The 15898-nt window shown below is 45.1% G+C and overlaps 3 protein-coding genes across 5 annotated transcripts in view; 2 read left to right on the top strand and 1 right to left on the bottom strand.

Annotated features, from left to right (window-relative positions):
• Positions 1-198: 198 nt before the first annotated feature.
• Positions 199-3455, top strand: LOC112459775 (pleckstrin homology domain-containing family M member 1). Its single transcript, XM_025024085.1, has 3 exons — positions 199-2194; positions 2290-2925; positions 3023-3455. The coding sequence occupies exons 1-3, from the start codon at positions 872-874 to the stop codon at positions 3185-3187; spliced, it is 2124 nt and encodes a 707-aa protein (XP_024879853.1). The 5' UTR covers positions 199-871; the 3' UTR covers positions 3188-3455.
• An 884-nt stretch (positions 3456-4339) lies between these two features.
• On the bottom strand, positions 4340-8348 carry LOC112459763 (spindle assembly abnormal protein 6 homolog). Its single transcript, XM_025024066.1, has 4 exons — positions 7182-8348; positions 6482-7011; positions 5575-6323; positions 4340-5481 (listed from the first exon to the last, which is right to left on the bottom strand). The coding sequence occupies exons 1-4, from the start codon at positions 7368-7370 to the stop codon at positions 4928-4930; spliced, it is 2022 nt and encodes a 673-aa protein (XP_024879834.1). The 5' UTR covers positions 7371-8348; the 3' UTR covers positions 4340-4927.
• Positions 8349-8628: 280 nt separating this feature from the next.
• The window catches only part of LOC112459764 (inositol-pentakisphosphate 2-kinase), a 75020-nt gene continuing 67750 nt past the window's right edge, over positions 8629-15898 (top strand). For 2 of the 3 annotated variants that reach the window (XM_025024070.1, XM_025024067.1), the window contains exon 1: positions 8629-8895. The gene's annotated coding sequence lies outside the window, so the exon portion shown is untranslated. Of the gene's footprint in view, positions 8896-9768; positions 9788-15898 lie in introns of those variants that run through there. The other variant, XM_025024068.1, reaches the window with a different exon arrangement.

Below are 15898 nucleotides of genomic sequence, written 5' to 3'. Positions count from 1 at the left end.
GGCGACGGCGGCGAGTTCACTTACTAGTTCACCTAGTGACGAGGCAGCGCGACCTGCCGTCGGGTCGCGTACCACTCTCAAGGAGTAGCCGACGTAGCCGTCCCTGCCGTCCTAGAAACGAGACGCAGGACGCGGGCGGCGCGACGCGCGACTGGCCCCTGGCCCCTGGCCGTCTCGTCTCAGCGGAAACTCAGCCCGACGCGTAGTTGACGAACAGCTGGTCGACAGGGATGGACGATGGACGACGTTTCGGAGTAGCGCGTTGCGGCCGTGGCGCTTGAGATCGGCGATCGATGACGTTGCGAAACGTTGCTGCCCTTCGATCGAGAATCGCGGGATCGCCGTGGCACTTTCTGATCCAAAACGGCGCCGCGCTGCAGCAGCGACCGATGGGCAGTCGATAGAGAAGCGATTTCGGAGCCTCCAAACAGCCTATGTCGCGGATGTTTTGCTTCTCGGGCACCTAACCTACTTCACGGACACGAGGCTCGGGCGTCGAGCGATAACCCGCTCTCGGCGTGTGTGAACGCGCGCGCCTGTCCTGGCCACGCGCAATATCGCCGCGCTATCGCCGTGATACGTGATACGATGACTTCATCGCTCGGCGCGGGCACTTCCTCGTTCCTTTGTCAGTACCGCCCGTGACGCCCGCGTGCCCCAAACGTAATCTACGATTCTACGAACACATATTCCGTCGCAGCGACGCGGACGCGGACGCGGCCACGAGGACATCTCTGGAGGCACGACGCGACTCCGGGGTTGATCCTCCTCGATCTCCCGACGCGCGACCCGGCCGCGAAGATGCTCCAGCGACGAGATCGCCGCAGAAGACGTGTTCTCGCTGTGACGTATCGTGGCAATAGCACGCAAGATGAACTCGCTGCTGAAAATGTCCATAATAGGCAACAAGAGGAACCTCCTGGTCCGGGACTCCCTCCAGAAACAGCTCAACACGAGCGTCATGGAGATGCAGAGCGCCCCGGGGGTCGCCGACGACGACGTTGTCGGCATGTGCGACGAGACCATGACCCTCTGCTCCGTCCTCGAAGCTATATTTCTCCACGGCTTGAAGGACAGCCTGCTGAATCGAGTGACCGAAGCTCTCAGCGGCCCCGATTTGGACGCTATGCCGCAGCCAAGCTTCTGGGGTCCGCTCTTGGTGTTTTCGCATCGTCAGATTATAGATCAAATACAGGCGTTGAGTCAAGTCACCACGGAAGTCGGATATTGTCGAGCGTGGATACGTCTGGCGCTCAACGAGGGTCTGTTAGCTAGCTACTTTTGCGCCATAAGGAGGGACACGTCAGCCCTAAAGCCGTACTACACGCGTTCAGCCTATATCAGGGATGTAGACCTCGTGGAAGTCGCGCAGAGATTAATAGAAAACCTAGAGTATGTACGATTCGAGTTAGCTTGCAACAGTAGCCTCTTGAACTTCTGGTCCACCACTCCTCTGCTTATAGCTGGCATCTGGTCCCCCCCAATGAAGTCTTGTCCTGTATTTAGCGCGGTAGATATAGCGAAAACGATAAACAGCGAGTCGACCGATAATTTTGATGAGGTAGAAACTGCAAGTTCCATCGGTAGTTCTATCGGAATAGGATCCTTCACTTCCTCGCAGTCTATGTTTAATAACGTAACGTCTATCACGGAGGACGAGGCGCTGAAAATTATTCTGGCTAAAGAAAAATCTAATAGCGGCGTGCAAGGAAATAATCCCGCTCGACAGTTGTCCAGCACGTTTGTAGACGCTGTAATAAAGAACCCAGAAGAAGAAGAAGAAGAGCGAGAGGTCAGGGAGGTACAACAGATGTCAAATGGCAATGCAGAAAATAAGAATACAGATAATACCGCTGCTGATACGGAGGACCCGTTGTTACAAGATGCTTTGAAAGAAAACCAAGTCGCTAATGATGCCACCGCGGCCACTGTGGGAAATTCATTAATAGGAAAATTAGGATGGTCAACGTCCTTCGAAGATTGCCAATCTTCTTTAACTTCACCTGTGATATCCCACGGATCAGGGGTAGACGTACCTCGTACACCCGGCGATGGTCCTACGTACGATGCGCTCATTCAAAGTTACCAAACGGCTGGAAATAGTACGGTATCAGATTTGAAAGAGTTTCTAAAGAAATATCCAAAGAAAGAAACTGTTGAGGAAGGATCTAATAAGGCTCAGCCGGAGCCAAAGGTACGTTCCCGCGAGCCATATATTTATATAAGATATATTTATAAACTTTAAATCGCACGTTCATTATGATTCAACGATTAATTTTTATATTTCAGGCTGTGGTAAATTTCGATGAGCAGTTAGGTAATATTCCAAGGGAAAAAGGCTTAGATGTGCAAAATTACAGTTGTCTCGATTGTGGTTACGCGATTGGCATGACCTTTTCTAAAGCGCACGTGTGCGCGTACTCGGGCGCGTACTACTGTTCAAAGTGCATGGCGGAGGGGCAATATCTCATACCGTCGCGTATAATTCATAACTGGGACTTGAAACAATACTCCGTTAGCCGAAAAGCCGCTGCGTATCTGGAAGGCAAGCCGGCCCTGATGGATCTAAAGATCTTAAATCCGAGAATCTACATGGCCGTAGATACTATGGCACACGTGCACGCGTTACGGATTCAGTTGAACCTGTTGCGAGCGTATCTATTTACGTGTCGCGAACCCATTATTGAATCTCTGCAGAAGAAGGTTGCGCCGAGAGATTATTTGTACGAACATGTTCACCAATATTCCGTTTCCGACCTTCTCGACATACCCAATGGAATTCTCGCGCAGCAACTGCAAAAGGTTGTTGAATTCGCGAGGAATCATGTAATAACGTGTTGGCTCTGTAGTCAGAAAGGCTTTATATGCGAAGTGTGTAACGACACAAAAGTCATTTATCCTTTTGATATGGAGTCTACATTTCGGGTGAGAAACACCGTTCAACATCACTCTCTTTTTCTTCCTTGACAATATTTCTATATAATATCTAATTTTATGACAAACACGTTATTCTCATTTACAGTGTGGGGCGTGCAACGCCGTATTTCACGCGGATTGTTCAAACGCTAGTAAACCGTGTCCGAAGTGCGAACGCAGACGTAAACGAATGGATATGCCTCTTTTGGATATGGATTGTACAGATCTACCGAACAGCAGTGTATCGTCGTCTCCGATTGATATGAATTAATTGATATTAATGTATATCATTGGTTTGTTAATATTGACAATATTTTATCATGCTTTAATGTTTTTATACAGTATTGTTTGTGTAATTTGCATTCCGGAAAATTAACTCTTTTAAACACGCGATAAGTCGCGATATCTCCAATCTTGTCGCCCGTATATATTTTCTTATGTATCATGTAAATATCTGTATCATGTTGCGCGTAAAGATGTATGGAAGTACATATTTTTTGTCAGTTCTTCAAATACAATAATATATTGTTGCAAACTTATATATTCTGATATGATTAAACAAAGTATACCTTATGAGACTGGCAGCTTTCCACATATGTGCAAAACACATATTATATAATAGAGAAATTTATTATAATTCTATGTACAAAAGTAGTAAAATATATGAAATCATTTATTTACCATCTTATCGCTATTTTACATTTATTATATTTAATACTGTTGCTCTATTTATGTAATTTAATAAATTGACATGCTTTATAAGATTGAATTTACTTGATACGTCTGTACCTTGTGGCACATAGTTTGAAAAGATATTTTAAATATATAAAATTTTTACGCTTATACAATATTGCAACCAACAAACAATTTCTCTCCAGTATGATTTTTATAATAGATATACAATGTAAATCATACGTGTATATAAATATAATAGAATTTTCTTATCTATTCTGTGAGGCACATTCTAATATTTGTTGTGTTAAATGGCCTTACTTGACTCGTTATGGTCATAAGTCGTAAAATTAGAGAGCTCTCTGTATATATTTTTTTTCTTTTCATTAACATTTCCATTTATATATAAAAATATTTATACAGTTATTACATAAAATCCACAAAGATAAAATTATTTTCCAGGTACAGGTATGTAATTAATATGCTTTAAATGTATTTACGAAGCTAACAATAATGGAAATATGAATTATCAGAAATCAGTTGCATGATTAAATCGTGATCGTGATAAAATGGGAAATTGTACCATGTTAATCTTAAAATTGCTCCGTTTCGAACTTGCCGGTCATAAAAAATGCGTTTTTTTTTTTTTTTAAATATTTGGTATACGACTCTAAAATTTGCAATTATGTAAAAAACATTTAGAATTATTGAGAAAAAAAAACTGTTTTGACAGTTAATATTATAAATTGCAATTCCTGATTTATGATATATGCATATATTATATATTATGCTTCATTATAAATATAAATTTCATTGGAGTGTACCTTTCATGTACTTTGTCAAGTAGTATTTATATATTAAAAATAGTCTTTATAATAAAATTATGCTAATAATGTTGAAGCTATTTAGAGTTAATATAAAAGTATATTGTAATGAATGATGGAATTTTCCTACCGATATATATACGCATTTTATGCCGTATTTAACGAGATCGGAGCGTCAGTATAATATATATATATATACAAATAATTATATATTATTATTAATCCTACATTGATACACCGATTACATTGACGATAGCCTAATATCATTTTTGTATATAAAAAGGTGCCAATGTGTAGGATTAAAAATAGTTTAAAATTTTTATCTGGTAAGAAATGTAAATAATACTAATCATTCATACAAATATTTGTACTATCTCCGAGACGGCAAACTTGAAATATTGTTATGCTAATGACAATATTGCAGTTTTGTCGTTCCTACGTTTTGATTCTTAAAGTACTCTAACATGAGTTTAACTCACCAATTTCTATACTGATACGTCCTCCCGAACACGTGGTTAATGCAAGGTCTTAGGAAAATATGCCGAAGGTAAAATGGGTTTGTCGGATAAACCTGCTCGCCTTAATCCGCCCTGCAAGCCAACGCTTGCAGTTTTCGCTTTTGTACCATTCGAGATCACCGCCGGACCATTGTTATTCTCAATTATAGCCGGCGCCGAGGTGGAGGCCGTTGGATTTCCCGATATTTTATTCAACGCGTTGAAACGCTCCATAGGCGTGCTGGTACTCGAAATCAGGGCGCTTTTGTTAAAGGTAGTTAATCCTACCGAACTTTCCGTTACACCGACACCCATCGACCGAGCTGTCGTGCGAGTGGTCTGATTAATATTTGGATTTTGTACGATCGGATTTTTCATCGGTAATCCTGATAATGTACTGGGCTGTATCGTGCTGGGCACGGGCGTGCGTGTTTCATATCGGTTAGGAAATAGTTTATTTGTTCTAGGTAACGTCAGCGGAACGGATGATGGTATCGTAACTGGTGCCGGAGTAGTAGCGCTTTGTAATGGCGATTGATTGTCCGCTAATCTCCGATTCAACCAACTAATTACTGTAAAAGAAAGATGAAAGCATCGTATTAATTTTCTGTAGTCACGAGGCATTTTTAATAACAAAGACAAGACAAAATGAGACGTAGTCTTACCGTTATCATTATTCTTTATGATCTTTTCTTTTTCCTCCACGTGGTGTTGCAATGTTTTTATCTGTTCTTTCAAATTATCTACTTCACTCTTCGCCTCTCTCGCATCTCTGACAAGCCCCTCCATTTTCGTTTCCAATTGGCCAACTTCTTTCTGTTTGCTGTCTAACAATCTTTCCTGTTCGAGCGCTATGCTCGTCCTTAATTTTAATTTGGACTTGGTTGATGCAAGTTCATTTTGTAATTTAGTCAAGATTTCATTGGCTTTTACTAACTCGTCACTTAAACTCCTCAAAGAATTTTGCTTGCGTTGCAACTGACTGTCTCTTTCAGTTAAAAGATCCTCTAAATGCTGCTTTTGTTCTTTACCTGATTTTAGCATTTCTAAATGCTTGTTAATAATTACTGTTTTGTCCTTTAATTCTTGTTCAAGCACAGCTACCTTTGTACGCAAACTGTTAACAGCTTTATCTTTGTCATGGTAATCTACATCTAATTTCGAGTTTTGCTTTTTGAGTAAAGTCAAATCTCGTTCGGCAATATTAAGCTCTTTCTCGAGATTCTGCAGTTGTTTTACTTGCTCTGCGTTTGTAGCTTCTAAAAAGGATTGTTTGTCCTTATACGTCATATTCTGCGTTCGTAATTCAGCAAGTTCCGTGTGCAACTGTTTCACAGTGTCAGCATGCCTCTGTTCAACTTCCATTTTTTCTTTTTCACTTTGCCATTGCCATTCTAGTCGTGCTTGTGCTAGTCTGAAAAATATTAACATACGTATTAATATTTTTCAAATGATGATCCTGATTGATTTCAAGCAAACAAAAAAAGTCTCATTACAATATTACCTATTTATTAATATAAAATTATTAAAATCAATATTATATCAATAATCATTTATATCTTATATACATACCTGTCTTTTTCCATACTTATTTGCTGCGACGAATTAAATTGTATTTGATTTTTCTCAGTTAAATATTTTTGCTCCAAGTGTTCTAATTCCTTTGTTTTCGTTTCGAGTTTGCTTGTTAAATCATTTAATCTAGTTTCTAAACCAATCGCATCCTTACTTTGTTGGGAAATATTTTCTTTCAGGTGCTTAATCTTCATCGCCATGTGTGTTTTCAAAACCGAATCGGTCGCCGGTGATATATTTAAACTCAGGTGGCACAGATGTTTGAAATTATTTGTCTCCACAAGCTTGAAATTCCAATCTCCAGACTCCTCCGCCAATAACATGAGGAATTTTGGCGGAGTCTTTGACAGCTGACTTGTACCCGGAACGTGACATTGCTCCAACAAGCATATCAACTGAGTGGCAAAGTTATCAAAATCAACCAGCAGTCCCTGCTGTGCTTTCAGTACCTTAAAATCATCTTCGGTGATGAATAAGGAGTAGAGAAAACATGGATCGTCGTCGTCAGCCAGCAAAACACACAAACTCTGAAACGAGAGAGTCCATAAATATTTCTAATTTCAGGTAGCAGCAGCTATCGGTCTTGATCGACGTTTACTGATTACAGAGAATTAAAGGGGTAAAGCGCACGTAACGTTCTCACACGTCCAAGTAGTTTGAAAGTAACGGAGGAAGACTCGTTAAGGTAAAAAGTTACCTTGCGGCAAACCGGACTGATGCCAGCGTGAATCTCGACGTTGACTCTGAGATCCCGCTGGCGTTCCTCCTTATGCTGTGGCTTGACGTAAATCCTCTGGACCTTCGTGTAGAGAATCTCGACATTGTTGAGCTGCAGGCCCGAGTCGGCGGTGGTCGTGCCGCCTGCTATACTGTTGAGATAGTTCATCGTTCGATCGCGCTCTCGGCAAGCACTCGTTGACCTCGCGTCGCTCGCCGCGTCTCATTTGTCGACGTTACGGGAACGTCGGCCGGAACGCGTCAACGCGCTCAAACGTACGATATTTACGAGCCGCTCCGCTCAGCTCGCATCTCGCATCGCGCGACACGCAAATCAACGCAAATAAACGCACGCGTATCAGAGACGCGTATATACGGCATATACGCCGCTTGGTGCCGCCATCTTGACGGCACGCGTTCCTACTAACTTCACTCCGCAGTCGCAGTCCGCACGTCCGCACTCCGCATTCGGCTCGGCACTAGGTGATGCGAGAGCGCGAGAGTCGGTCTTTTTTCTATCCTCGGCTTTCGGCTTTCTTGAGGGATCGCGGGCGCAACACGTACGAGGCTTTGCAAGCCGATCGACGTTTTGCAAGCACGGAACGAAACGCCGCGCGAAGGTATCGGATAAAGTTCATTTTCCTTCTATTCAAATGCGTTTCTGTGAACGCTGTAACCGCCATGGCGCACGGCGTTAGATTTCGACACGACATATTGTTATTTAAAATAGTCAAACAGTCAAGTTGTATAAGAACGAGATCTTGTTAATAAAAGTCGTATACGTGTGACATTTCGAAACGGAGATTATTAACGCCGCGGTAATTTTAGACGAATAATAGCTATTATAGCGCGTATCGGCAGATTAACACGCGACCAACTATAAAAATCGCTCTCTATTTTTCGACGCGTATCGAGGCACTTGCTGTTTCGCCCGCGTCAATCGAAATTTCATCGGAATGACTGGATATACGGAGGCGCAAATTTAAATTCGCGCGCACGTTCCTCTTATTTCGAGTAACGTACTCTCGGCTGGTACGGCAAATGAAATACATTGTAATATTTAGATTTATCGGTGACGGAACAAGAGTCGTAGACGCGACATTTCGAAATCGTTCTTATTCAAGCATCGGCGCTGCAAGGCGTGAGACGCGAGTTGGCGAACGACCGGTTGAAGAACCGCGCCCTGCGGCCCTGCGGCCCTGCTACGTCGCGGGTGACTTTCGGCGCGCGACCGACGGTAACGACGCGCCGAGCCGAGCACTTTGTCTTCCCGCGCGATTCCGCGAGAGCGCGTCCGATTGGCCGGCGGCGGCCGTGCCGGCCAATGACGGGGCCGGCCGGGACGGTGACGTACGTTTAAAGCGCCGTGCGCGCTGAGTTGCGCCCGCGGTCGCCATGCCATGCGGCTCATGCGGCTGTCCCGCGATTGACAGGCTCGCGCATCCCCGCGTCGACGTCGGGGTAAAACGATCGCGTCCGACGGACGGCGCCGCGACGCCGTGGTGCCGCGGAAGTGTGCTCGCGCGCGGGTGTGCCGTTGTTCTGTGTACGCGACCGTGTATCCGTCGTGGATCCTGTGGCGAAAGACGACGGAGCCCGCTCCCGCGTCCCGACGACGGTTGGCGCTTGGCGCTTGGCGGTTCGAACATGACATCGGTGCACGATGTCGGCGGAGCTGCGCGGAGGAGGACGCCGTGAGTATTCATCATTTGTGTTTCTTTCGTCGGTTTCGCGTCCGTTTTACGGCTCGCTCGACGAGCTCCTCTCGACTGCGCGTTGCTGGAAAAAGCAGAACGTGCCATTTCCGAATTAAGCCGCGTGTTCCGCGACACGTCGGCCGGTGGTGCTCGGAGCGCTTTTCAGATTCTCCATTTTGGAGTCGCCACGCGAAACGTGCTGCCCTCTGACAGCTGCTCCGGAACTTGCGACGCGAGTTGGTCTCATTTTTCTCTTTTAGCTAAAGTCGACCGCGACCGCGGGTATAGCGGCTATTTTACGTGGGGAGTTATGAGCGCTATCATACTACGTGCGCGAGGTCCGAGTTATTTTTTTAACCCTTTTTTAAGCCAATGTAGTTTACGTAAAAAGCGATTTAATTACATATCGGTATTACTTAAGTAAAAGTTATATATTATCGTATTACGCATAACGACGTATAAGATTTATTTCAATCAAGATGCACATTTTTGCGATCCTTGTTTCGCGCTTCCCACACGAATAAATAGGATCGTATAATGTGTCACGATCATGCCAACGCAAAACTGGACCGCTAGAAGGAAAGGGGTGTACGCGTTCCGCGCGCTTGTGCATCCGCACATCCGCGCGCGTTATCGTCGATTTCCGCGAAAGAAAAAGAAGAAGAGAGCGAAAATCGTCAAGTCAGTATCGCTCGCGCGACGACTCGCGTTGCATAAAAGACAGCTGTCGGGCTGAATGCGCCAATATCGAACAGGCGGAAGCCCGATATCGCGGCTTCGAGGGGAAGCACGAAAGCGACGACTGCCACCAGAGCGTATTACAATCGGACGCACGTATTCCTAACTATCACTTTCCTACACAAGCCGCCTTTCGCATAGCGGCCAAGAGGTCAGTGCACTTAGGATCTTACCGTCGCGCTAACGCTGACCTGCGCATGCGTGCATCCGCCGCAATATTTTTCGTGACCGCGTAAGATACCCTGGCGCGCGTGTTACGCGAAAATAGACTACGTACGCGTTCTTCGCTTCTGCGATCTCGCTGCCAGTCGACGTGCCTAGCCGCGAGTCGGGACGTCGACATCCTCCGCGTTTCTTTTTGCTAATGCTCTTGAAAAAAAAGAAAAGAAAAGAAAAAAAAAACACGCACTCGCTGTGCTTCTACAGAAAGCATGGTCTCACGGTTCTGTCAACTCTCGCCAACATTCACAAGTTGATCGTAATTTTCTTTTTCTCCTCACCTCTTGTCGCGTGACTACCGTCTGTACTTTCCGATACGTGCACGTAATAACTAAATCGAAAGGGATGCCAGCTTGAAGTATATATCCGATAGAGTATCTATATTTATCTATACTTTGTCTATTTTTACACACGTTTCGATAAAAGGCGCGGCGATAAGGAACTTAAAATTTAATCGACTCGCTTTGATACGATTATTTAGATTATTAGAATGTTTTCCTCGATGAGGCAAAAGGTTGAAACTCCACTCGACTCGCTTGGAGTTTCGAGTCGCCCGTCCCTTTTTTCGCGGTCGTGACGATAACCCCCGCGGATCGCCGAGGGAAGGGCAACGGAGTCTAACCGCAAAAGTGGAGCTTAAGGCTCGGTTATGAAGCCGTGACTCATCCGTGCCCGTTCGCCGCGATAATGGGGCCGCTTATTCCGCGTTTCGCAAATCCGCGCATTTCGAATGCGCTCCGTTACGCGCGCGCGTTCGCCCAAGTCTTTGTTCGCTGCGCGCGCGTTTTCCCCCGCTCGTAAAACCGTCCCTTCCTCCCCCGACCCGTCACTGCCTCTCGTCGTGGATTTACGAGTAGGTATCTAGCCGTGGCATTCGGACCGGAAAAATTGGATCTCCCCGACGCGACGAGATCCGACCGACGAGATTTTCCTTCGATCACCCCCGCGCGCTCTATACGCGTGTTTTCATTCCTCTCCTCGTCGGGGCAGCCTCCACGAAGGCTGTTGGGCCCTATAACCACCTGTCTCGCTCACAAAGGGAAGAAGGAAGGCGAGCCAACAGGTTTTAGCCGACACACCTGATCGGAGCCGAGGAGTATGCGTGGCTTGGTTCCATCCGATGCGCGATGGATTGACGGGACGGAGTTTCTTTTCATGCTTCTTTTCTACGTAATATCTCTCCTGTTACCTCTAGACTCGTGGTAGACTCGTACGCGGTACGGATCTATCGCGATGCTCGGAATTGGTGGATATCGCACTGATGCGCGGACGCGATGATGATATTTCGCCGGTTGTGTAAAACGCTCAGATTCATCCTCCTCGGCGCTCGTATATAGGTCTATAGGTGCGCCATTAGATTCGAAACCTCGTGTGAGATCGAGCATAATTTCTTTGATTGAGAACGCAGTTTTTTCTGGAAACAAAAGAAAAAACGGAGAAAGTGCGATCATTATGGACGATGTCTACGTAGATTACGCATTGTCTACGTCTGGATTACGCATCGACGGTATAGTCGCATATATAGTATATAGTCTACACGCGAACGTGGATTGTTATTTCGCACGTAGACGTTCGACGCAACTCGCGAGCTATCGATCGTGACTCGTGAGCACCACTGCTGCGTCGCTGGCCGGCGTTTTAAAGAGATATGCCCATATCGCGTCGCCTTAAGCCCGCGAGAGAGAAGAGAGAGGACTGGAGAGCTCCGAAGGAGCGTTATTTGGATGGTCTACGCTCTACAGCTTGGCGAGAGACCTGGCAACTCCGCGTTCTCTCTCCCTCTCTCTCTCTCATTCTCACAAATGCGAACACGAGACCGAGCCATTATAAAATTGCCGATTGGCTTCGAGGTCATCGGCGGGAGGAATCGGCGTCCATCATGTTGTTTTTTTCCACCCATCACGGATTTGTCGAAAACTATTCGCCGAAAAATTGCGCCGTTGTCCAGATTCCTACGTTATTTTCACGTCGGGAGGGGATAATTTTTACGCGCGTGGTCCACACGAAAAACGAAAGGATCAGACTCGATCAGAATCGACGATTCGTAATAATCTGGATTTTTCTATTGGCTAATTTTTTTTTATTCAGTCCTTATAAATTATAATAACATTTGCCTGTAAAATTTTTACCTTGAACGTTGAACTTTGCAATCGTATATGTTTGTCGAAGCGTGTAAACAGACTCTGCGTGAGCGTCGGAAGATCCTTCACGAAAATTCAAGACGTGAAACGTCTAAATCCAGCTCACGTAACTGTAATTGTAATCGTGAGCTGTGTTAGCGGTTTTACAGCCTATCCTATGCTCGCTAGATCTGCGACGATGGCGTTCCAGTTTCGTGCGTTTTTATTTTGTTTAAACGTCTTGTATCGCCAGTCTTGCGGCGTGCAATTTCGTAGATGATCTAATCTCCAAAAGAAATTCCAGACCACGGCGCGTGAGAGATAGGGATGGCGGCATGAGATTCGTCGGCCGTGTATCCCTTTTTTTTTCTTAGAATTGCCAGAAACTCGATTATCGTCTGCGACGGACGTGCGACGATACGATGTGGAAGCTATTATTCTTGTGTCGCATTAATTATTATAATGCTTTCGCGCGCATAATCAGTCCCGCGCAGCGCAGCGAACACAACGTGCGTAATTCTTCTAAATTAAAATTCAATTTTGTCATGTTTATTTCAAGTATCACGCTATTCCACGTCATTCCATATTTCTGTCATTCGAAAAACCGTTGCTCAGATGACGCCGGCACAGAGACGTATCGATCGATGACCCAACTCAATGAAATTACATCGACGTTAATTACGCATGTGACGCGCACCTGCCGGAAAAAAGCCGAATCCCCATTGTCTTTGGGAATGTCATTTTTGCGAAACTTCCTGCCATATTGTCCGCAAAAGGAAAAGAGAGAACGTTTGTTTACGCGTTTAACATCATCACGCAATCGAATCGTAACGGGAGGGTGGAAGGAACTTTCAGGATTGGTTTGTCTACGACGCAGTCACAAATTTATGTGGATGAAAGGAACCGACACAGGAACACACCTCGCGATACGTGTCGGTATGTTTCCGTGTTATTAACTTATTATACCCGAGGGTTGGGCACGCACTGCCTTTCTACGTCTCTAATGCTGGGCGTCTACGACTTTTCGAAGCTCGCGGTTTGTTGGAATTTATGAAAACCCGCGGTACGCTAATTGCGTAGAGAGGTGATTATACGGCCACCGTCTATCCGCGAGATACGTTGAGCTGTCGCGCTTCGCGAACAAATCGAAAAGAATGACCGGGTGTAATTTCGGTTCTATTCCACCGCGCATTTTTGCGCAATTCCGTATTGTCTTCCGCGCGCTCGTTGCCGTTGCCCGTCGCGCATCGTATCTCCCGCGGCGCCGCGCCGCCGCGCCGCGCTGTTTCTCTGTTATTTCATTCCGTGTCCGGCCGGGGTCTACCGCGGTGATTTTCCAAGTTTTTTCCACCGTGACTCTCCCTTTTAGGCGAAATCCTAAAACGTCAAACTACGTGTTTCGTAATGCGCAAAAACAAGTAAAATTATGATTATGTGAAAGAAACGGAGCATGAGGTCGCGAAGAATCGCCGGAACCGCGAGAGATTCGCGAAATACAAATTTGAGAATCATTGTGTCATTGTGTTCTATCTTATTCCATATTTTTATCAATATAGTGAGACCCGATGCTTTTACACGCGTATAACAAGTGCATATAACGCTATAATAGTATCGCGAATATTTATTAAAATTGCATTTTGTGCTTTTTCTCTTCCAACCTTTACCTTTATATAATATTGTATAATTATTATTGTATTGCGGGATCTCTCTCCTAACGCTGTTTTTTCTCATTGCTAGTAGAATGGCAGTTACTTACTCTGCATTTAAATTTCACTATATATTCTCTACTTCATACAACTTGTCATAATTAGCCACTTTTTTCGACAGCTATCGGAAGTACATGCGGTTCTGACGTATTTTTTCGCAACGTATTTGGTATTGGGGAAATAATTCATTATGAATCCGGTATACATATACAGCGTGTCCCTCGTAATATATGACCTCGTTCGCCCGTGTAGAAAACGGGTGTACGAGGAAGTCTGGTAGTGGTTTTACGCAGCTGAAATTCTAATCACTTCCTACAAAATTCTACGTGTTTCGCGTGCGTTAGTTCCTGCGCGGGCAATACGGAAATGTGCAAGCGGGTGTTCGTTGTTGAAACAATCGTTAAACTTAATTCGATCGCACGCACCGGTCACGTCGTCATTTTTTCCTCTGTTTCGGCGGAACCACCTGAGTCTAAAAATGTGTTTACGTAAACGATGTGTTTACGCCGCGCGAACTCTAAAGAGTCGTCTATCTTTAATGCAGTTCATTCAACTGATTCGTCTGTAGGTACTTATATCTATGACCGGTTAAATTTGCACGTCTATTATTTAGCTGCCGGCCAAACGGTCAGTTTAATTTTAGCGCGCGACATAATTGTTTTACCTAATTCGAATCCCATATGCAAGATTTGCGCGCTCGTGCATTTGTCATATGATCACATATGATCGAAATCTTTTTCGTTACTTACTAATGCGGACACGTCATAATTTTCTAATTAATGCGAAAGGACATATATTGTATTTAAAAGCGCTCAGATATACTTGGAATGAAGTAAATACTGAGATAGCCGTTAGAATTGAAAAGTGACTTGTTTATATTAAATTGTGATGACGCCGGAGTACGTGGAGCTTTGTAAGTCTGTTTGTGACGCATCGAGATTAAAAAGGTTGAGTGGATTGCGTAGGGGATTAAGAGCGCCAACAAGAGTGGAAAGAGACGATGCATAATTCGCGCTGATAATAATTATCATTATCGCTCATCGTTTGTCCTGATAACGAAACGTGCAATAAAACGTATTTTTTCATCTACTATTTGTCAGGATCACCGGCTATTATTTCAAGCGTCGTAAACGGATCATTGATACATTGCCGAAGGCGGCCGATAACGTGCTTTGACAAACAGTGACGAAAATGTCTCTCCGTTCTCGCAAATTCCGTATTGCCTTAGATTACATATTCCTATTATATTTGCGTGTCTGGCTCGTTGCTCTTCGCAGCTGCGTCTTATTGCGCGTTGGCGATCCTCCGTCTCATTCTTCATATCCTCTGGCCGATTGTATTTCGATCCTTGGTTCACCCCCGTGCTACCCCTTCCGCCCGTGGCGGTGCCTCCTCCTACGTGTACGAGGTAACACGGTAGGCGAGCGGAACGCGTTGTCTGCCCGTGTCTTCGTGGAAGAAGAAAATGCCGCCGGTTTGTGGTTTCCGCTTGGCAACAGCGCAACCGACTGTCCGTCCGTGCCGTGCTGCCTCGCTGGGTCGACTCATTGGCGTAATCGCGAGGGGAAGCTTTCGAGATCGTTCGGTTCTCTTTGTGAATGTATCCGCAAAAAGCGAGCAACACCGGGAGAACTGACGCGACGCCGCGCCGGGGCCGGAGTTCCTGGGGCTCGGCCCGGCCCGGCCCGGCCCGGCCCGGCGCGAAATTGCGACCCGCTGCGATATTATCGCGCATCTGCCAGCGAAAGTCGCTTACGTTAAATTTCGCCGACATTTCGATGACAGACCGTGAAAGATGCGCTCGTTCGGGTTGATGTAACGCGTGCACGATAGCACTGATACCAGAATTTCGCTTTGTTATTACGATATTTTATTTCCGTGAGATACAGCTGATTTTTCATTATCGGTACATCATTTCAACCTAACGGTAGATATCGCCAAGTTTTTTTTTTAATAAAACAAGAAAATTTTTTTTTAATATTGTCATGAGTCGCAACGACTACTGATATTTCGGTGGATATAAACGTTTCCACAAAGCTACAGCAAAAATACATGGATACTTTCTCCCAATATCGAATCGAACGTGTTTTGGCCGTGTTACCCGCTAATAAGCTCGCGAAACGCGCTCGGGAGATGCATTAAATGCTGGAATTAAGACAATATCTTCTAACACATCTAGTAACAACGACTTAACTGAAAATTATATCTCAGTCTTAC

The sequence above is a fragment of the Temnothorax curvispinosus genome, unplaced genomic scaffold, assembly GCF_003070985.1.
Source record: "Temnothorax curvispinosus isolate PA1 unplaced genomic scaffold, ASM307098v1 QBEX01010126.1, whole genome shotgun sequence".
Classification (NCBI taxonomy): domain Eukaryota; kingdom Metazoa; phylum Arthropoda; class Insecta; order Hymenoptera; family Formicidae; genus Temnothorax; species Temnothorax curvispinosus.
The sequence above is the reverse complement of the archived record's forward strand: the minus strand, read 5'-3'. Positions and strand labels throughout refer to the sequence as shown.